Source organism: Rhea pennata, chromosome 17 (assembly GCF_028389875.1).
Source record: "Rhea pennata isolate bPtePen1 chromosome 17, bPtePen1.pri, whole genome shotgun sequence".
NCBI lineage: Eukaryota > Metazoa > Chordata > Aves > Rheiformes > Rheidae > Rhea > Rhea pennata.
The window spans coordinates 10,018,595-10,041,478 of record NC_084679.1 but is presented as its reverse complement, the minus strand read 5'-3'; the positions used below and the strand labels follow the sequence as shown (position 1 = coordinate 10,041,478).

General features: G+C 35.2%; 1 protein-coding gene across 1 annotated transcript in view; it reads left to right on the top strand.

Annotated features, from left to right (window-relative positions):
• Positions 1-20,947, top strand: part of MAPK1 (mitogen-activated protein kinase 1) — a 38,554-nt gene extending 17,607 nt beyond the window's left edge. The window contains exons 3-9 of the mRNA XM_062590512.1: positions 1,267-1,456; positions 7,423-7,539; positions 9,308-9,422; positions 10,034-10,165; positions 12,464-12,573; positions 14,111-14,238; positions 16,798-20,947. Of these exons, the coding sequence (XP_062446496.1) occupies positions 1,267-1,456; positions 7,423-7,539; positions 9,308-9,422; positions 10,034-10,165; positions 12,464-12,573; positions 14,111-14,227 (781 nt within the window). The 3' untranslated portion in view covers positions 14,228-14,238; positions 16,798-20,947. The remainder of the gene's footprint in view (positions 1-1,266; positions 1,457-7,422; positions 7,540-9,307; positions 9,423-10,033; positions 10,166-12,463; positions 12,574-14,110; positions 14,239-16,797) is intronic.
• The last annotated feature ends 1,937 nt before the right edge of the window (positions 20,948-22,884 follow it).

Genomic DNA, 22,884 nt, shown 5'->3' with positions numbered 1-22,884 from the left:
ATAATTGTCTAAATTTTCTGTAAAGAATAGAGTTTTTTCTTGAAGAATAGAAAGGGTACATATTAAAAAATAAAATAAAATAAAAAAGCCCCACAGTTTTACAGTGCTTCCAGCATACATGAAAAGTCTCAGAATGAGCATGAGCAGATAAACATGCTTGATTAATACAGGTAAATACAACCTTTCTATTGGTGTTCTTCCATAGGAAACTTGGCTTCATGAGATATCTAACATAGGTAGTAAGTAGTCTTAGCTGGGTGACTATACCTAAGATACAAGACCCTGTTTAGATTCAGCTTAACTTGCCCAAGTCCATGTGTATGGTTTTCTGTTGGTTTCCCTAGATTTGTGTAGGTGCCTGCTCAAGAAAAAACCTAGAAACATGGAGGCAGGAATAGAATTCACTGATTCTAGGTCAAATGTTTTCACTTTGTAAATGAGCAATATATTGAGTTCAGTCAGTCTTATGTGGGAGTCTGAGGTTCCTTTTCCATGACCAGTCTGAAGTAACACCAGTGCATGCTGCTTCCAAAAAGATGTCGTAGTAGTGTTTTCCAGTCTGTGCCCAGAGGGGAGGATGGGAACACCCAGCTGGGATGGCAATAGCAGTGTTTTCCAGTGAAGCCCTGTTCATTCTAGTGAAAAGTGATAATGGAACTAATACCCAAGAGTTAACTTGTTTCTATTAGAGCGGAAAAAACCCTCTGTTGTTCTTGTTTATCCCAATCTTAGGAAAAATCATCTGACTGAAAATATTAGGGTTTAATTGTGGTAAACAAAGGACTATTTGTGTTCAATGTAGCATGCTAAATATACAGTAAAGGAGAGGAACAGCTGAATTCTTGGACTGGAGAGGTGGCAGAGAGACTGAGCAGTTTCTACCTCTTCATACTTCTATGCTACTGGAAGCAAGTATCTCTGAATCATATTACTCATTACACTAAACCAGTCTTCATTTACTGGCAAGTGGGATAGGGATCTGATCAAATTAAGATACCCAGAAAACTCGGATTCTGATACAGAGGAAGAGTGTTTTATGATGACTAATTTTAGAGGACAATATGCTGGTGCCTCTTAATTCTGTAAAGGGCTGTGTAACAGAATTGATTAGATTCAAAATTTGTAAAGTGAGAAACATCTGGTTTCATAATTGTCATGAAACAGATGAGACAAAAACTAGATGATAAGAGTTTCATCTGGTACTGTGTGTTGATACCTAACATGAGACTAAGTTTGTTTTGCTGCCTTACATCTGACGCCTTACAGATACATTGTGCAAGATCTTATGGAGACAGATCTTTACAAGCTCTTAAAGACTCAGCACCTCAGCAACGACCACATTTGTTATTTCCTTTACCAGATTCTGAGAGGATTAAAATATATCCATTCAGCCAATGTGCTTCATCGTGACCTCAAACCTTCAAATTTGCTGCTTAACACCACTTGTGATCTCAAGGTTAGTTCAAGTTTCTTAAAAAAATTTGCTCCTATGGTGTCTTAAAAAGCTACTTAGTATAATCATGATTTTTTTTTGTTGTTACTGGAAATTAATGGGATTTTTTTTATCCCAGTAATCTTGCCAAAATGCTATTGATTTTGATAAAATCATTAAGGTTTGAGTGACTAAGAACTTCATACTCTGTTCAATGTGTTTTGATGAGTGCATCAATGTTTCTATCTGGAGGCTGACTTAGAAACAGTCTAGCTGGAAGCTGTGTACAGATAGGTAACATTTTTGTACAACTTGATATGTTCTGTATGATTGATTCTGTACAAAGAATAGTTTGTACATAGAAAGTAAACTTAAAACTTCAGGTATTGGTTCCTCAATGTTTAAACTAGTAATTGTTCAGTACTGGAAAAGGACTTTGTATCAGTGGACAACTAAAATGGCACATGAAATTCTGTGCAGATTAAATGCAATGCAGTTACTTGGAGAGGGAACACTCATTTACATGTTCGGTGATGGCCTCTACACTAGTTAATACTACAGAAAGATGATTCTAGAGCAGTTATAATTCTTGGAAAATACCTATGCTTATGTTCAGTGGAACAAACCAAATGTGAAGAATTAGAACAGAAATGGAGATGAAAACAGAAAACATGCCAGTCTGTAACTTTCTGCTGTTCTTGAATTTTAAGTATTCTGTGATCATACTTGATATTCTTTTAAAATGAGGGAACCAGGACTTGAAAGTACTTCTTTCCATTCAAGGAAGAGCTGTTTAGCCTGGGTCACCTCAGCTGGAAAAAGATTGTTTGAGGGAAAAAAAAAGAATGCAATAGAAAATGATAAAATTAACAATGTAAGGAGAGCGAATAAACACTTACTGTCTGTACCTGTAAAAGAGGTAATGAAAGGAGCAGTTGGCTCAGAGCAAAAGGATATAGTATTTGACTTTCTGCATTGCTAAGCTATGGAACTTGGTATTGCAGAGTACTGCAGATGCTAAGATAATGCAAGTTCACAAGAACATTGGGCAAGTTAATAGAAGAAAAAGCTGTTGAATACAAAGATGCTACCTCTGGTTTAGAGTCTGGTAGTGGCAAATTCATGGAAGATTGGAGAGAATAATAGAGGAGCATTGGAATATGTTCTCTTTTATACTCTGTATTAAGTATTTGCTGTTGGCCACTGATGGAGAGAGATTAGTGAGCTTATGTGACTGTGATCCGACATGGTACAGCTGTTTGATACATGCTCTGTTGCACCTAATTACACTTTGCTTTTGATAGTCAGTCCAGCGTTAAAAAAAAAAAAAGTCTTCAAAATGTAAATAAGCTGCAAGTTCTAAGAAAAATCATTGCTGTCTGTATACTTATCCATTCTAAATACTGGCTATGCAGTTTGCTTTATGTTCCCACTGATACTGTCAGGTTCACATAATGCATGGTACTGCTGGACTAGTCATCTTGCTATGAGATTTTAGCAACTAATCTGCTGATACTGCAGGTTCCCTCAAGACATTAACCCCCTCTTGGAAAAAGGTGGGGTAAAACAACTTTGAGTAAAGGAAGCAGGAAAGAACAATTTGAGTGTAGTTCTGTATATGTGCAATTGAAGAACAAAAGGTAATTTTTTAACACTAGTAAGGTGGTCAGAAAAAGGAAGTTAAGCTCAATGGATGGCAAAATGTTGGAATATGATCTTGGCAAATATTGTTCAAATTTCTTTCTAAAATTTTTTAAATTACGTGCTTTAGACTATGCCAGTGCAATATATGCCTTCTTAGTGGAGAGTATGATAGTCTGTATGCCAGCACACATGCTTTTTCATAACCTAAAGGGAACTCTCGTATTATGCTGCAATACCACATTTAAAGTTTAAACAAAAGAATTGGAGAGAAAACTAGTGCATGTTAGGCCTTGTCTGATGAATGCTCTGCTTGTACCAGCTTGTTTCTTTTAGGGCAGTTCTGCCAATCTGTGGGACTGCATGTGCATGCTTGCAAAATAATCGTCGTACGTAAATTCAGAATATGACATACTGTGAAAGTACACAACTTAAAGGAAAAAAAATCACGCTTTCAGAGGAACAAAATTAGAAAGTTTGTTCGTCTCCAGTAGTAATGCCATTAGCCTCTTTTATTAAAGGTGTTACGAAAGAGATGTATTAATCTCTTCTGGAGCCCAGTGTCCTACAAGCTGTAACAGGAGCTCCTCCTTTCCTCTTAGATATGCTCTTGACTTTTTGGATTGTAGATTCCATTTCCAGGAAAGGAATATATTTGTCTCTTTTCACACAATACGTCTATGAACCCCATAGATTGTCCTGATCAGCTGAAAGGCTAAGGACAGAAGTGCAGAGCCTAGAGCTGTTTTTTTTTTTTTTTTCTTTCCTTAGGGTAAGCTGCATTTAAGCTACTCATTTAAATGAGGCCTTGAAGTCATAACTTTTACAATTTTTATCTACAATGTGCTAAGTCCAGAGTGCATAATTTGACTTAACTACTATTCTTTTTATGTCTTCTCAGTCACAGATTAGGTTTAAGGGTTCATGAAACTAGTACCTTGCAAGCTCTCTCCAGTGAGAGTCCCAGGTAGTAAAGATACTAGGTTTGCTCTTTTACAGCCTGGCATCTTTCCCATAAATAATGAAGATGTATGTACTCTGACATGCTGTGGGCTGGAATATACTCTGAAATATTATCTACTGTTGGAAATATTTTCATGTGCAGTCATGATCATCTGTGCCCAAGAATTTGATCTGTTTTGCAGTCTCATAAATGAAATACATGACATAAAAGCTGTCATGACCACATAAATTTCCTAGGCCATAGCATTAATACTTCAGAAAATCAGATCAAAGTTATTTTAAGCAGATTCTCAATGAGTATGCTGTCCTCAGTGCACCAGTTTACTCCAGCTGAGAATCCATTCCTTTAACTTGATTAAAAAAATCAACGTGCTCTAGCAATATCATAAATAAGCTGTGCTTTTCTCTATATATATTGAATACAAAGCAAAGCTACATTGAGAAGCAACAGAATTCCAAGTATTAAACATCCACAAGGTGCTGGATAGTTTAATGGACTTAAGCAGAAGGGGACAAGGAAGGTTTTTCTTGAGAGAAGACTGCAATTTATTGTCTGTTTCAGGTTTTCAACAGTTACTCTAGAAATTCTAAACTGTTTCAATTGCCCTCTCATTATTAATAAGTAATTTTCATGAAAGCATCTTTTTTTCCTTTTTTACACATGCATAGAGTAGTGTCTGATACAGCCAGATATTTCAGTTTATTAGTAGTACTGTCAGATGTCATGTAACTTGCTTAGTAAACAGTCATAAGTGTATATTCCTGATAAACTTTCCCATCTGCTTCATAGCTTCATCCAATTTAAAAGACATCTCTATAAAAATACTTACATCGTAAGTGATTACAGGAATATTGTTTCTAAGAATTGGAAGTTAAATATATACATAGGATGCTGATTTATTATTATTTAGTGAGAGAAACAAGGTATGAAGCATTGACTAACATCTGGGTCTTGCATTATGCAGGTGTGTTTTATTATTTTCTGCTATGACTTGAGCAAAATGTCAAAAATTCTTTTGACTGTCATTATACCACTCCCGCAGATTCTGTGTTCCTTCTTTTGTTTTATTTGGGGTTGAGAAGCCTATCTCATCCTTGTACTTTGACTTTTCCAAATTGAGTTTAATATTTGAACAGGCATACTGGACCCGCAACTTTTTTTGTCCTATGTCAGGTTGCTGCTCTGTTAAATGTGTTCTGTTGCCACAGGGCAAGAACTGTCCATCCCCACCAGAGTACAGTCTGTCTGTTCTACTTCCCTTTCGCTAGGGACTTTGGGCAGAATGCTGACCCTCCAGTTTCTCTTCTATTCTGCCTTCTTAATGCTTCTGATCAGCTCTGCAGCTGGTGAAGCCACAGCCGAAAGCTGCCCTTTCTTACAGTTTCAAACTCCATGCCTTTCTCACTAATGCAGATTCTTCTTTTCTGCTTAACCTGTTTCTGTGCAAGTCAGCAGGGACTCTGTCATTTTAATGAGCGCTCTTTGTTCAATAATACTCCTTTCCATCTCATGTTTCACTTCTTTCTACTAGGGCTGAGAGATTCACAGATATCTTATTTAATTCAGTTCTTTCTCCTTACTGTGGACTGGAGAGAGTTTTTCTTCTGTCTTCATTATAACCAATTACAGCACTTTGCTTGTATGTGATATCCTAATTCTGCAAAGATCTCCTTACTTCAGTCTCGTCTAGCTTTTTTTTTGTGAGGGTAAGAGGAAGAGGTTGCAACAATTCTATCTGTCTGCATAACTATTTTCTGAAGTCCATAATGCTATCTACGGTTTCTTGGCCTGTCTTTACAGGAAACTCATCTGATTATTTGTGCTGGTTCTCTTTATGTAAGCTGCTAATTGCAAACAAGGCAGCTGCCCTATCTCTGTAGCTTGGGAAAACCTTGATATTCTTAGGAGTTCCTTTTGTTTATTTGACTTTTAAGGATTTGGGCAGGGAGGAGGTATATGTAGCTAAAGTCAAAGGAGTCCTGTGCAGGCTGGCTTATGACTTCCGTCGTCGTCTTTTCTTTAGTCCGTCTGTGTAGCAGCCGGCTGCTGAATACTGACTTTCAGATGTAGCTTTTACTCAGCTGAATCACTCCTTACTTAACTGGTCTCTTAACTGAACTAGGTTTTACTGGCTGTCCTTCCAGGAACATGCAAGAAGAGGTTGCTGGGTACAAGGATATTTCTGAGTTTTTGGCAAGATTATGTAGTACGATCTGTATTGACTACAATATATTACTATTTTCCATTCTTTAATATATGCAGTACAAACAATTAACTATCAAAGAGTGTCCAGTATAAAATATGGATATAGGAGGAACCTCTTAACTGTTTGTTACACAAATATTTGATGCTTTATTTTTCTGAGAGAAAGTACTCTTATGCAAATATCATTTTGTTATAAATTTAATGTTGAAATTGATCGTTATTTTAGCATAGTGTTTGGCAGTGAAAGCATATGGATGTGGCTAATACGTCACTCAACAAGCTTGCCGTTTATCAGTAGGATGATAGAAAGCAGCAGCTGCTGTATTTTAGAAAACTATTTTTCTTTACAATTTCAGTTTTCTGAAATGTGCTCTGGAGAGAGGACACTAGTCAAATCTTAAGGGCTTCTTCTCCCATTAAATAGCTTTGCTTTCTTATTAGAGGACAGTCAAAAACAAATTTTCCTTTTTGCTGTTCTTGCCAGCCTAGATCAAGCTTTCTCTCCCTCCCCGCCCTATGGTTGGATAAAATTACCTTCCTGTTACAGGGTTGCGAAATGCTGTGGTGGGGGGTTTGCTTTTGTTTTTAATTAAATAAAAATAATAAATAAATAAGGCTCATGCTTCCTCCAGTAGCCTATGATCTCTCCAGTCTACTATTATCTCATGATTAGGCAGGATGTTTCTTTTGCAAAGATGCACAGTTGTGACAGTAGCTTTTGTAAAAAGGGGTATAGAAGTATGCTAGGAGTGTGTTGGTCAGTAATTTTGTTTTTCTGGCAATCCTAATTCTTTTCTCTTTTCTCTATACTTGTTCTGATAAGTTTCTAATAACAAGCTGGAGCAGTACATCTTGCCACCTGCCTAGCAGAGAAGGTGTTAAGCTTTCTGCTAGCAGAAAAAGCCTACTGCTAGCAGAAAATAAACTGTTCACCAGGAGCTTTTTTCTTTCCCATACCATTCATTCTCCTTTTGGGCCTAATAAAATACGTTTTGTACTTTGCATCCAAAACACTTTTCATAACTTTTGTGTAATAATTTGTTTTTGCCAATGCAGATTAACATTACTATGTTTGTAGGTGATTCATCATACATTTGGGAAAGGTGACTTGATCAGTTAACGTTTATTGTAGCATTGGAAGCTGTGTTTCTAATACATTTTTTTTTTAATTTAAAACCAGATTTGTGATTTTGGACTGGCTCGTGTTGCAGATCCAGATCATGATCACACAGGATTCTTAACAGAATATGTAGCCACACGTTGGTACAGGGCTCCTGAAATCATGCTGAATTCTAAGGTAAGAACCATAGTGCATTACTATGGTTTTCTTGTTCACTTGAGTACCCAATTTTGCTTTTTTCCGTCCTGTGTTTTTAGGATCAGAATGCATGCATAGTCATGAGGAAACATGATAATGGATTTGCTGTGTAGGTACCGGCTTCCAATAAACGTGTCATTCCAGGTATAATTACGGGATAGTACAACTGAGCATACATGTGTGTGAGTTCCCATGTGCCCGCTCTGTGTCATTCATGAGCCTTCTTTCCATCAAATGGCCTTTTAATAGAGCAGGACAGAATAGTAATGAGAGCATTTTACTAGTGTCTTCATCAAGACTTGCAAATGCTGTCTTAGTGTTATCTTGACATCTTAATTTAGGTGTAGAATATATAATGAGGAATGAGGGTAAATGTGATTCTAAAGGCATGTGATCTTTGCTCTATGTCAGTCTTAATTTCTTTCCAATAATCGTAATCAAATCAACCATTTGTATTTTATACTTGAAGTTATTCACATTTTCTTCTGTGGCTGTGTAAAGGTATATCTGATTCCTCTGTGTGATAAGTCCTTCATAACCTTTTGTCAGAGTCCAAAACTGTCTGACCAGGTCCTTTCAGATATTCCGCACACTGAGTTTTATTTTAAGGCAATACTGTTTCATGCACTTTAGAAAATAGTAATCTGATGAACTGGATTTCTTTTCCAAAGACTTCTTGTATTTTAAAATCACTTTGAAGCCATAAAACATAGGACAACCTAATTCAACTTTATTTCTGGATGTCCACATATGTTTATCAGCTTTTACAAGAAAGTATTTTGTGTATGTTTCTTAAGAAATAATGAAATTACTATGTTCCAGGCCTATAACTTGATTCTTTTTAGAGTTACAGTGCTTTGAAAACAGTCAAATCACATTGTGAGAAGCTGGTGCTGATGTGGCTGTGAGTTCAGCAAAGTCACTATCTTTTGCTGGAAGCTCTCTGCTAATAGGAGGAGAGTAGTGGACAGCAGGCTATGGGAGAATGAGGCAAGGGAGCTCTTAGGGTGAGGACTCTTGAAGTAAACTTGCCCTTGTATTACCCAGGCACCAGGGTAACTAAACTGCTGCTGAATCCAAGCCTCCTCTTACAGATAACACAGGTTACATGTATGAAAATAATGTAATTTGTTCCATTCCTGTTACATCGCATAGATCTTGTTTCCTACTGTTAGTCTTCTCACGTCATCTTGAGTGTTTACCTGTTGTGTTTTACAAACTGATGAACCAACAATCTATTTTGTCTTTCCATCCTTCTGAGGATGAACGCTGCTTAGTTACGTCTTGTGTCATATTTAAATCCTGTCCCCTTAGGAAAGAAGACTGCATCTTTTTATGGCACACACTTTTAGTTAACATGCTGTTAGGAACTGTAGAATTATTAAGAATATAAGGGATTAGCTTGTTTCCAAATTTGTTAGTGTAAATTGACTATAAAATTAAGGGGCCTTGCAAAAATTACAGTTGGTATTACTAAGTTGGTATAGATAAACTTAAGAGAATCCTTTTGGAACAGCATATATTGATATTTCAGTTCATGTTACCACTTCTAAGTAGTGTTTTTGATATACAATTCTTAATTACTTTTTACTGTACCAGAAAAATTGAAGAGCATGAGTAAGCATGATTCATCTGATCTTGAAAAATGAATTACACATGTGCACTTCCAGAATTTATTAAAGTAATGTGTTACTGCAATTATGCAAAAATATCTTTGAACAAAAATGTATTTTCCCTTTACTTGCAGGGTTATACGAAGTCTATTGACATCTGGTCAGTAGGCTGTATTCTGGCAGAGATGCTCTCTAACAGACCTATCTTTCCAGGAAAACACTACCTTGACCAACTTAACCATATCCTTGGTAAGCTTAATATAAACAAACATTTCCATGTCCATTTCTTCTCTCTCCATCTCTACCAGCTAGGCTAGTCTCAGTCACCCATTTCGTTCTCGTTTGGTCTTATCTCCTTTTTTTCTATGCTACTATGTGTATATGTAATATCTTTAAGAATATGTAACATACGGATCCACAGGTGCGTAATCTATTCCCTGTAGTTATTTCTGCAGTGATGTTTGTGATAAATTGTTGATTTTTGGAGAAGCTAGAAGATACCTATCAGTTTGTTTACTACGCCAGAAAAGATGGAAAAAAGCTCAAATATACAAATAGATGCAAGTTAATTTATTCTTTTGTGTATTTTTACAAGGAAGCAACATATAGCCTTGAGATCTTTTAAATGGAGTACTGGTAATTAGGAAAATTTAAATAATTTTTCTGTAAGGAGACAAATGTAACTTGACAATTTTTAGTAAATGCTTCTAAAAATTCCTAAGATATTCTGTAATCCTGAAACATTTAGAATGAAATATTTTTCCTGGTTGTTTTAATATTGAGTCTTATAAAATGTGAAGTGACTATTTTAATGCACTTTTCATAGGAATGCAGCACTACTTGTAATTTTTTTTTTTAAGGTATACTTGGATCCCCCTCCCAAGAAGATTTGAACTGTATAATAAATTTAAAGGCCAGAAACTACTTACTTTCCCTACCACACAAAAATAAGGTACCATGGAACAGGCTGTTTCCAAATGCTGACCCCAAAGGTATTGTGTTCTATTACATTGTATCGAATGTTTAAAAATGGAAGTGAGCACTGAAAGTAATAGCCAGATGGGTTTTTTAAAATTACCTTAAGCATTTACCGTCATGTATGGCGGAAATAAAACATCCAGGTCCCTTAAAACAGCTCTATAAATCCATTATGAAAACATGAATTAGCATGAAGCTATTTTACCAGCTTCTCTCTTTTAAACAAATTTTACTAACAACCTAGAATTTCATATTGTGGTGTTTTGAGATTTATCTTCTAAGTAAAACATGGAAATCCTGACTTTCACTGTTGTCTTCAAAAGAATGATATGTTACTCAAGTGCTGAATGTTGGGACTGGATTTTGACATGGACATCAAACAAATTCTGAACCTAATTTCTGGAAACAGAAGATAGCTTCTTAATTCCAAACTCACTTTGAGTATTTTGTGCAGTCTGTATGTTAACTCTATATCAGATATGATAATGTCCTTCAAAAATGTGTGTGCTTAAACAGTAAAAAAATGCTAAATTCTAAGTCTTAAAAATACTCTATTTATCATAATTGGAGCTAAAGTTGTAAAAGCAAGGAGTGTAAGAATTCTTATCTTTCTTTGTTAAAGGTTACATATATTTTGTTTTGCTATGTAACTATTAACTTGCCTTTTAAATTCCACTTCATGCAGTTTGAGTTGCTTTATTCATAGTACAGGGCTCTTTTACCTGCTCTGACACTATTCATAAGTCACACAGAAAGTTTTTGAACTGATACAATAATTTACTCTCGGTGAATAGGATCTATAGGCTCTGATAGGTACTGAACTACCACACAAAGACTGATTTCTGCTCAAGGAATTATGTAGAGCTGATTATTCTTATCACTGAGAGATCTTACTTCAGATAGGAGTGATTTATTCAGCTTTTATAATGGTGCTCATCACTGTGAGAATTTTCTACTGTGGACTTTTGACAGCTCAAATTGTAGCAATGCTGATGTGCTTAGCTGCTAGGAGAACATACAGTTTGCATGACTTCTGTAACACCTTTTCATCTAAGTCTGCAGAGTAGCTTTGACAGAGCAGTGTTTCAAGAAACTATTTGCCAACATTTCAATGAAAAGCACTGTGCACAACTTGCTTTAGCATGCTGTCAACATACAAGTTTTCAGTACTGAGAAAACTATATAAAGATATTTAATGTTAATTGTTGTGTAGTCTAAGTTTGGGGCCTTTTAAGACTGCCTTTAAATGTAATGGTAAATTTTTGTCTCAACTTCTAAAATGCTTTGTATCCATCCAGGCATCTTATCCTGATGCAAAACTACAAGTACTTTGGTGCAGTGAGAACCTATATTTAAGTTCTGTACTGTAAATCATGTGGTGAGGAGAAGAAATGGAGTACAAGTCATGATACTGCAAATATATTTGGGTTTCTTACTGCTAAAGTCGTCTTTTTTCTTCTTCTTCTCCCCCCCCCCCCCAATTCTTGGGAATGAAAATCTGTCACAATCAGAGCAACTGAAGGGTTGCAGTAACTTTAACTTGTAATATTTGTCCAGAATTTGATCAAACCTCACTCTCTGTCTTACTGGATCTTAAAGTTCTTTGTGGAGTCTTTATTAGGTGTCTTCAGCAGATTTTGCCTAAATCTCTTTCATATGAACATGATTGCATCTTAGCTGGAGAGTATCTTCTGCAGTGCTAGTAATGAATTCTGGATGAGATTTTCATCATTAAACACTGAAGCAGGTAGCTGGAGCTGCCATCAGCTTTATTAGTCCACCTTCTTATACTTCTGTAAGAGGAGTATATTCTTGATAACTTCTTTACTTTAGAAAAGATCTGTCTTATTTTAGATTTTTTTTTTTTTTTTTTTTTTTTGCCAAAAGTCCAGAGCATCTATTTGCATAAGGAAACCCAGTCTGTCCAGTTTCTACTGTAGCTAAATCAGATTGCACCAAAGATAAGGTTCTATGCATCTTTTTCCTTGGTGTTTATTCTGACACTGAAGACTCTTTGAAAGGGTATATTTTTTTAAAGACTCTTTTAAAGCATACTACATCTTGTTAAAGGAAACTAATCAAGGCTTGCTGATACGGGCCGAGGAAGACACTCAGCTTCTCTTATTACTGCTACTACAGCTGAGGAACTACAAAGATTTAAGGAAGTCTTAAATAGAAATTAGCACAAAATTAGGATAGTGCGTCTTTTCTATGAGCATTATCTTTTCTATGTAGTATCAGTGATTATAACTTCTTTTGTGCATTGCAATTTGGAGCATATATTGAAATCTTGTTTACTTTTTTCCTCTTAGCACTTGATTTGTTGGATAAAATGTTGACCTTTAATCCTCATAAGCGAATTGAAGTGGAGCAAGCTTTAGCCCATCCGTATCTGGAGCAGTATTATGATCCAAGTGATGAGGTAAAGACATCATTAGAATGTATATGTTTTTGATTAAATGATGTCATAGGTTATTTTCCTCATTAGCTTAAGGGCAATATTTTTACTGTTGTAATGGAGTTAAAAAATGTACTAAGAATGAAGTATAAAAATTAACCTATCAGTTTTTAGAAATGTGTTTACACAGTATGTGTTTGTGTGTAATCACTATAACTACATGAGACAGTGTTTGCTTTCCGATTCCCTATGGAAATTCAGAACACTAATTTGACTCCTGGTAAATTTCAAAATAATACATTATTATGTGTAAAATGACATGTAATAAAGTGTTTCAACTTGAGAGTAAGAAGTTAAATGAAGAACTGCAGGTACTCTGTATTTGAAATTTGTGCTGTTTCTTTTTAGGTATCTTTCAAGAAATTTTATAGTATTAATTTTTCATAGGAAACTTTAAACTTTGCTACATATCTTTTAAATAGATTTATGCCAATGAGTACACAGATTAATACACTACCAAGAAGTTAGTCACAGATTTGTTACAAAGATCCTTCTAAACCATAATTTCTATTCAGCAGGCTTTTATAGTATAGATTTAGGAAAAATACACTTTAAGGTATCATCATTTAATCAACTACTTATGGGTTAACTATATTACTCCCCTTTTAAGGGCACATGTGTATCTGTTCTCTGTTAAAACTACAGAATTATAAAAGCAATGGGATTCTGAGCATGTGGTGTTCCTTGTTTGGTTTTGTTCTTTAACAATGGACAGATTAATTGTTAGGTTTTACTTGATAATGTCTGGCTTTGTATTCTTAATTTTCTTCCAGATTAGAAAGACTTGCCTGTATATAGAGATATCTAATGGTAGTTTAAATATGCATCATTTTACATAATCAAACCACAAAATTTGTCTGATTTTACTCCCAATGTGAAACTGATGTTCTGTTTTTATTTAGTATTACTTGTTACAGTACTGCATTTTGGAGGCATAGTACAAAATGAGTAGATGTTAAGGAATACTCTTCTGAAAATCAGACTCTCTAATGCACCATGATTTTGTTTCATAATGGCTGAGATAAGGGAGGAAGATAACTGACCTTGCCATCAGATTATTCATTAAAAAAAGAAGACTGAAAAAGTTGAACTTGTAGTTTAGTGTAATGCTGATGAGATTTTGGATTACTTCAGTGCAAAAGTAGAGGATAAAGAAATAAGTTTGACTTCTGGGACAAAGAAATTATTATAAGGAATTAAAATATTTCAAATTATTTTCATTCAGGTAGTTACTAAGTTACGAGCCTCTGTTTAAGCAAATATTTTTAACTTGTTTTTTAGATTTGGTATCTATTTACTACAGATTGATTTTAAAATTTAGTAAATTAATATACAAAGCACAAAAAAGATTAATAAAATGGGCTGTTTCCTGAAGTCAGTACAGTAATAGATTATTTGTGGCATACATTCTTCTTCAGATCTTTTTCATACACAAATGACACGAAATTCAAGAGTACAGTAATATTAGGAAAAGGTACTAATGTGTTTTTATATTATTAAGCCTGTAGCTGAAGCACCCTTCAAGTTTGACATGGAGTTGGATGACTTGCCGAAGGAAAAGCTGAAAGAACTGATTTTTGAGGAAACTGCTAGATTCCAGCCAGGATATCGATCTTAAATTGTGCATAGGTAAAGTCACAAGAATAAGAAACCATTTTGGTGGGAGGAAGAATTTTGCAACTTTGTGATTGCTACTAGTGAAATATATAACTTACCTTTTTTCTTGATACAGTAAAGCAGTCCTTTCATAGCTGGTTATGCTTATTAATTTGACCTGTCCTATTCTGTTATTGAAGAAACAGGTTTAATTTTCTGTGCAATATTAAAGTGTCTGTAGGGAATCCAGACAGTCCTTTGAGATGTTTGCCTAGACTTCAGATTACATTTAAGGAATGACAGCTAAATTTAAATAGTATCTCTCAGATTAAAAGCTATGGAAAGCTATGCAAATATTATTCAAAAGGCGTTTTTAAGGGACAGAGATATTCATAAAAAATATTATAGAATCATTATTTTGTATGGCTTCAAAATTTTTTTTCTAATACTTCCTTAAATGTAATATACAGAAGAGAAATCCCTTAGGAATTTATTTAAATAGAAAAAGGGGGGAAAAAAAGAGTATGACCTAAAACTCCAGTTTTAAGTACTTCTGAAATAGTTGTATAAGCATATAATGATAGTCATCTAAGTATTCATAAGTTTTGATTAAGCTTGCTAAGCTTCTGAAGATTTAAAATCTGTTAATTTAAAAAGTACTGATTGAATTCCAGTGTCTCTGTTGGCAATTCTTTTTTTAAATCAATTAAATATCTATAATTCAAAGAATAAGGAAAGAATATTTACTTTACATCTTGACAGCTTACATTTATCATAGAATATATACGACAACCTAAACTGGTCTTCATATACTGCAAGACTTGGAAGTCTCAGTAGTTTTGTACAAAGTCAAATACGGATGTAAATGATATTTGTGATGCTTGTGAACTTGTGAAACTTCTGTGATTACAATATTTTACAGTATTTTTAAACTTTGTGACTGGAAAAGAAAAATTAACTAAAGAAGGCAGCCTAATTTAGGTTGCCTAGGTTATAGTCTTAAAAAATAGTTTCTTTGCTATTCTCAGTCAACAGCAGCGTTCTACAATGTTGGCTGTTTCATCAGAAAAGCTAATTTTTGAGCCTGTGAACTTCCTCACTGCAGGAGATCCATGGCTGAGGCAGCAGTGAGGGAAGCTTTATTGCTTTGCCTTTTCTTTTTCCTCACTGAAAATGAGATTTCAGTTTCTAGATTACTTTTACCCCCAGTTGCTTTTATTTAATGTTAAGGGGGAAAACAAAAATGTTGAGGAAACATTTAGAAATACAGATTTTACTTAAATAGGGAAACATCTGTTGCCACTGGTGACAGTGTTCAAATGTATGAAAGTTTAAAGGTGAAGTTATTTTGAATTTTACAAATACTGTATTTTGTATATTAAACTTACTAGCTAACACTTGAAACTATTTTAATAATTACATTTTAAGTGAATCTGAAGTTAACACATCTGGCTGTTCTTACTAGTTGGTCTTTGCCAATAGAATTCGACCTGGGACACCATAACATGGATGGTGCTTATTTCCCTTCGTGCTCTTTAATGTTAATTCTGCTTAAGAAGCACTGGCATTATGTACGTGCTCCTGGAGGAGAATGATGTAACACTTAGAAGGAAGATGAAGCCCCTTGTCAATAGGCTGTAGCATCCAGGAAGGAGGGCAAACAGCTAATGTTGTGGTAAATCCCAGGTTATGATCTCTTCTATCTGCTTCTTTGCCCAGTTCATACTTACTAGGTTGTATTAGGGATTAAAGGATAAAAAGTTCAGGGATAAAGATATCAGTGACCCTATGCTAAGGGAGATTTCTGATCTGCTGAAAATGTTACCTTTAAATGCGTCTATGAAGAGTTTATTTGGCTGACAGGATACCGAAATTTAGCTATTTTTACTTCCTTAATAATGATATGCTGGTAATTTGTACAAATCATTCATGGTTAGTGTTATTAGCTGCTCTACTTCACAACAATTTAAATATAAGTAGTTAACTTTACTGTGAAGGCCAATCATCAGCAGTTGGCTAAAAATACACAATAACATTCTCTTCCTGTGGATTTCTATTTCCGCTCCTTCCCCCATAGTTTATCAGCTAGCTTTTCTAGTTCATTATTTTTTGAGGTTCAAAATTTGACATAACTGACTGTATTTTTGGAGATAAAAAGCTGTGTGAAAATAACTGGTTCCTCAGACCACAAAATAATGTACTTAATATATTTGGAGAAAGGTAGAAACTTCTAGCCATGTTTTTAACTATTTTTGTTTTGTCATTGAAGACTAAGAGGATTTATACAAGGAATGGCCTGTGTCCTGGGGTGTATATCCCATGTGGATAATAAAGTAGACATTTCTGAAGATTTGGTGCTCTGGCTACTTTCTAGGCTAAGGAGCTTCTCAGTGGTGTGCATTTGTTTGTTTTGGGGGGTTGTTCTTTTGTTTGAGGTTTTCTTCTTCTTTTTTTTTTTTGCTAACAAATAAATTAGTACTGCTCTTTGTAACTTATGGTAAACGTAGTCTATGTAAAACAGAGAAAGGATTTGTTTTCAAAGGCGGTGTTAAAGTTTCCTTCACTGAAACATGTCTCTGCTCTTTTTTGTAGGACAAGGACTTAAAGGACTGGGCATGCTCAAACGTTGCTGTTCTTCTTCCCAGTTCTTTATTGTTGGTCATGTCTTGTGGCCTCTCTCAGCTTATCCACTAACTCCTTTGAGCCATTCAGGAGAGCAGTTTCTGGTAGTTTTGGCTTTTCATGCTTTCAATGAATCTTTTAAGCCTGAAGAATTGTAATTGACACTCCTATGCGTAATGCCCCTTGTTGACCTGTTGCAGTACTGTACTGTAAGTGCACCTACTGCTGGCCGTATTTTAACTGCTTGCTTTCTGGTTTGAAAGATGCAGTGGTTCCTTTCACTCCTGGATCAATAACCAAGAAGAAAATTCATTAACCTGTAAGAAGTTTACACCGTGAACTATGGTTTTTCTGACTTTACTGAAGTCGCTGGCATTTTTTTTTTTTTTTTTTTTAGAAAAGCTACTATTCAGGGCACTTTAAGTCAGTGACATCCCAGATTTTTTTGCACTTCCTTTTTAAATAGAAATGGTTAGCATCCAATGGAATTTATACCATTATGCTATGGATTACAGCATAAGTTGTGTTCATGTTAATCTTGCTTACGCACTTGTTTGGGTATCCTGTGCTGTATAAACAGGTATTCTATACAGTTAAATAGCCACACAGGAACTCAACTCAATTGAATTCATCAAAGAAACATTATTCCGTGTATACACAAAATTTGTACCTTTTGTCCCTGCCTTTTTTAAACGAGATCATTTAAAGTTTAACCATTTTGGAGGTGTAGTACTTCCAAAGTTCATACCAGGTAGTAGTGTTTATGAGACTTGTGCAAAGAGAATGAGTGGCAGCTCGCCAGCTTATATTTATTCACTGTGTGGTGGAAGATTAACAAAGACATAATGGCATGATGACCTAATGGTGAATGCTTTTCTCTGTGGAAGGCATCCATATGTGGTGGTAAGCGAGAAACCAAAATACGATGTTGTTAAACTCAGTCTACGTACTGCATACCAATGAAATGCTTCAAATGAGGGTGATAGTTTTTACATTTGAATCTAATTACTGACATTCAGAGTACTTGCAGAGAGGAACACTGCATCTTTAAATGAGAAAGTTTGAATTTACTTTTGCTCCTACAGCATGTCAGCATCTCAAGTTCATTTCTTGCAACCTACACTATGGTGATTTGTAATCCAGCCTCCATGAGCTCGTGACATGAAGTACTGTTCTGTTGTCAAGTACTATCAAACTTTTCTGATAATGCTGAGTTAGGACAACCAAACAAAGCTAGCACTAAATAATGTTTAAAATTGTATACCTTTTAATGATCTTTTCAAGTATTTGTTACTGAAATTGTATAACGTGGAGTTTACTAGGTGTTATGTTCCAGTGCAGTGCCTCCTTTTCTTTCCCCACTGCTCTCTGTGGTGAAAAATTTGCCTTGTTTAAAATAATTACTGTGCCCTCGCATGACTGTTAAAGCTTTCTGTGCAAAGATGATTGTCTAAGTGCCACATGCCTATGATTGAGAAAAAAAATCTATTGTTACCTCTGAGTTGTGTTCAACTGAAATGCTATTCAACAAATAACTTAGGAAAATAGTTCTATTTTTAGCTTTTCATATCTCTGCTGTCTTTTTCTCATTTTATTTTGGCAGCAGTGAAGAATGGATTGTATAAAGACTGCTTGCTAATATGAACAAAATGCACTTGTAATTCCTGGAAATAAATTTAAATCTTGTATCTTCACATTAACATTAAGAATTAGTTTTTGGTTTCCTCTTGGGTAATGTGTTTGAATGGAAATCAGGTTCAATTGCTACTGTAGTATACAAGGATGCTTGCTGGTTAATAACTCCAGGCTTCCTCATACCGCTTAGTCTGCTTTTCCAAGAAATCTAGAAAGCCATTAACTTAGACTTCAATAGATAAGGGTGCTTACAAGATTCCATTTCAGAACTTTTCTTTTCTTGTAATTTAAGTGTTAGTCTGCCAAAATTAATTTTTAATAAGCAAGGGTTCATCTTTAAAGGGCATTTTCTATTAGGAAGTTCCTGTGGTACATAAATCTCTGTGTAGAACATATTAGGTGCATTTTCAGGACGCTGCACAATGATCATTGAATTGTGGTATGGAACCTATGCTAAAAACATTTCTATAGAAATATGCACTTGACTGTTGATACTAGTGTAGAAGTTTCTCTTGACATTTCTACACATCTTTACCAAAATGCTTTTCTCACTCAGTTTTGAAAAGTTGAACTATTTCTAGAATCTCTGCTTCTTGTACGATCATCGTGACTACAGGAATAAATTTGGCATGGTTGGAAAGATGACTGTTACTGAAAAACTAGCTTTTGACACCTCAGTTTTAATTTATTAAGGAAGAACTTTTGGCAGCTTAATTCATCTTTCACTTTCCCCATTCATTTTTAATACTTTCTTTATTTGTGGATTTTGGGGGAGGTATAGACCTACCCTTAAATTCCTTCCCTTGGAATGAGGAGCCAAGGGTTTGCTTTATCTAACATTTGGTGCTTTGGGGCTTTCTTCCTTAGCTATTATTGCTGAATCAAACTGGCATCCATCAGTATCAGTAATTGCATTCATCAGTCTTTTACTGAAGTCAATAAGCATAGTTGAGTTGAATTTGTTGTGGCATTAAAAGCAGAAGCATGATCATTTTTTGTCAGATTTGGGAAATAATTTAAAAGAAGGTGCCTATAATAACACTGTGTTATGTCAATTATTTCATAATTCTATTTTTTTCTTTACTTAGTCTATATTTGTAGAGCAGAGAATTGAAACTCAAATTAAGTGACATGCATATTCCATGGTAAAGATGTTTTGGGAATAAGGAATGTAAACAGTTGACTGTCAAAAACATTCCAACATAGCTGAAGAAAAATATATGCAAACCTATAAAATTCTCATGGATGCTTTGGCAAATTATCTAACTCTGCTATTCTGACTGTCACCAGAATCTTCCTCATCAGTAATACACATAAAATTTGAAGTGTACCACACACTGCAGGGACTGAGTGGTGTGGTACACTGTGAGCTTTCAGGAGTAGCAGGTGATTACGCAACTGGGCAGTGGCCAAACGAAACCCAAGGAGTTTAGCATGGTTTTCCTTACAGAACAGAAAAAAAGAAAAACCTGTTGTTTCCCACTGTAATATGCTATGATATATTTATACCATGTCGAAGTTGTTTGCTGAGCAACTGTACTATAGATTTAAACTATTAATATATATTTGCTTATGTTAGCATAGTTTATATAGTCTTTGGTTATTGATAAATTTATTGTGTTGTTACAGCGCAGTGATATGGTATAAATATAGGTCTATACACACTCACAATATACAGATGAATTTGGTCCTTTGCATAGTACTTTTATATTTGTACAGCAATGTCTTCAAGCAATCCCAGATTTTAGGGGAGATATTTTTGTAAATGCAGTGGTTTAAACAAAAACAAAAAAGTCCAAACAATCCTTTTATTAAGTTTTAAATATATTTGTGCTTTAAAATGGTTTAGTTGATAATTGAAATCAAGACACTAAATTAGTGAAAAGTGCACATTAGTCAAGTGAAGCTTACAATGATTTTTGTAGCATGTGCTGTGATCAAACTAAGTGAAGCATTGGAGGAAATGTAGAGGTTGGACTACTTTTGTAAATCTAGAACAAATTTCTAAAGGTTGCAGATGGTTTACTTACTATTGTTGCCTTTTCTTGTGTTGTATCAGTGTAGAGCACTCTTAAAATACTCAAACTGCTTTGTCTTTGCTTTGTACTGTTGGTGCCTTCTTAGTCATGTACCCCAAAAGTCTTGCATAGCTAATTTAGTTAATGGTAAGTTTAAAATAAGAAAGCAAAGGAAGATTTTATTAAAAAAAAAGACAAAAACAAAACAAAAAAAACATTTTCTGTATGTTCTTATTCATTGTAACAATTAAACGTTTATATCGTGGCAGATTTGTGATTTGATTAATCTGTATAGAACAATTGTAAGTAGCAAAGGTTTATATTTCGTCTTATTCTTTTGATGTTGTAAACGTATGTGATTTCCTTTTTTAAATCAGGTAACTTAATGTTCTGTTTGTTTTTGGCATCTGAATCTTGTAAAAACAAATGCAAAGAAAATCATTAAATTGTGTCCCTGTATTACCAAATCAGCATAGTATTGTGCATATATAGAATGACTGGAATTTTGCTTTAAAATGAACTGCTGTTCTAAAACCCATAAATATGCTGATGTGTATTACATTAATTGATCTAAAAAGTGACTGTGACTTGAACCCTGCAGTATTTAGTAGCCTACATTAATATTCTCAAATACACCCATATGTTTATTCCAGTATATGAGATGTCTGCTGGAAATTAGAATGGGAGAAGCCATCCAAAAAAAAAAAAAAAAAAAGGGAAAAGTTTCTTTAAAGACAGGCGGAAGCATTATATCTTAATGGCAAGAAAGTTAAGAAGTCATCAGCATTTTGAACTGTTGAGCGCACAGAGTAATGCAAATGGTTTTCAGTGTATCTGATGATTCACAGACTCTCTTGACATTCTTGATATTGACATTCATATAGCTGTAGCTGTACCCCTGTTCCCAGAAAATCTTAAAAAAAAAAAAAAAACTTACGTGATCAATCCTTAAAGAACAAATATTTTCATTTTCCACAAAAAGGTTCACCCTGAGCTAACGTTTGAAGCATTTCTGGGAGCAATGCAAGTAAGCAAAAAATGCTGATTTTTGTTTTGTTTTGCTTTTTTAATGATTTGTTAGTCTGAAGCGAGACTTTGCTGAAGAACTGAGCTCTAAAAAGTTTACTTAGATAGTAGCAGCTAGAAACTTCTCTAATGTAAAAACATAGAAAATGTGACCTGAAACTCAGGAAGTTTAGCAGTAACTGTCAGATGTGTAATAGCTCTCTGAAAAGTAGCTTTCTGAAGTTCTTCACTCCATAGTCTCTCTGGCTTTCACACTAGAGTATGTTTCCCCACACCTTCCCGAACATTATAGAATTTCACTTTGCCATAGATAGGTTTGTACATGCTCTACCTTTGTCACTGACAGTAGCTGCCTCTCATTTTCTTTGTTCCATCTAGCAGAACCCTGTGTCTACAGTAATTTGCACTTCAGTGAGTTACTTTGAAATACAGCTAAACTGCAGCTTTTCTCCACTGAGATTTTGACAAGCTGATGATTGACTTGACACTCTTGTAATGCTCATTTAAGTAGGTTCAGTTGAGAGATCATGTATCTTTCCTGCAATCCACCAATCCTTTCCATCTGTACGCTTGAAGTGTAATGGGCAATCTTAAACTCCTGGAGTCAAAGACTCTGGAGATGGGCACTTGAGTCTGGGCAGGGGCTTATGGTTTGTCTGGGCTGTGGTGTTTCAGTTAGAGCCCCCTGGACGTTCTGGAAGCCAGGCTCACAGAGCTGGGGGAAGAGGTACCCTCGGATGTACATTCCCACTTATGAAGGCTTGTGAGGAACTTTTTTGAATATAACATGTTTATTTGAGTAGATATTAGTGTAGATTTGATAGAGTCAAGGTTTCTGGAGCTCTGACTGCAGTATTCTCTGCAGACCACAGGTGCTAGCTTCTAACTGCTCTGTACACTTTACTTTCAGTTATACCTTTTACTAAGTTGTATATACATAACACTTGATAAAGCTATAAGAAAAATGTTTGAAGAGAGTAGCAGACTTACAGACTTGACCACATCAATACATGCCGGGTTTGTGGATAGTTATCTTGCACTGATGTGCCTTTCGACAACAGGCAAAATTCTCCAGTTAGCTTAAGAATTCTAGAGCAGGAACTCTGGCCTGTAGGAAGGTTTTGGTTAGTCCTTGGAGCAAGGTCCTAGCACTCTGCCAGGTGCATAAGGTAGTCAGTGTTAAATCCCCAACTGAAATACAGTCCCACTCATGCTACCTTCACGTGAAGGCTAATCATAGAAGTTCTACGTGAGGATTGTCCTGGAAATGCTATATCCTGTATCTTTCCCCTTTATAAATGACTCGCACTTAAGACCTTCCTTCCAGGTGTTTTCCAGAACTCTGCCAGTTCTTTCAGTATACCTTGCCATTGACAAC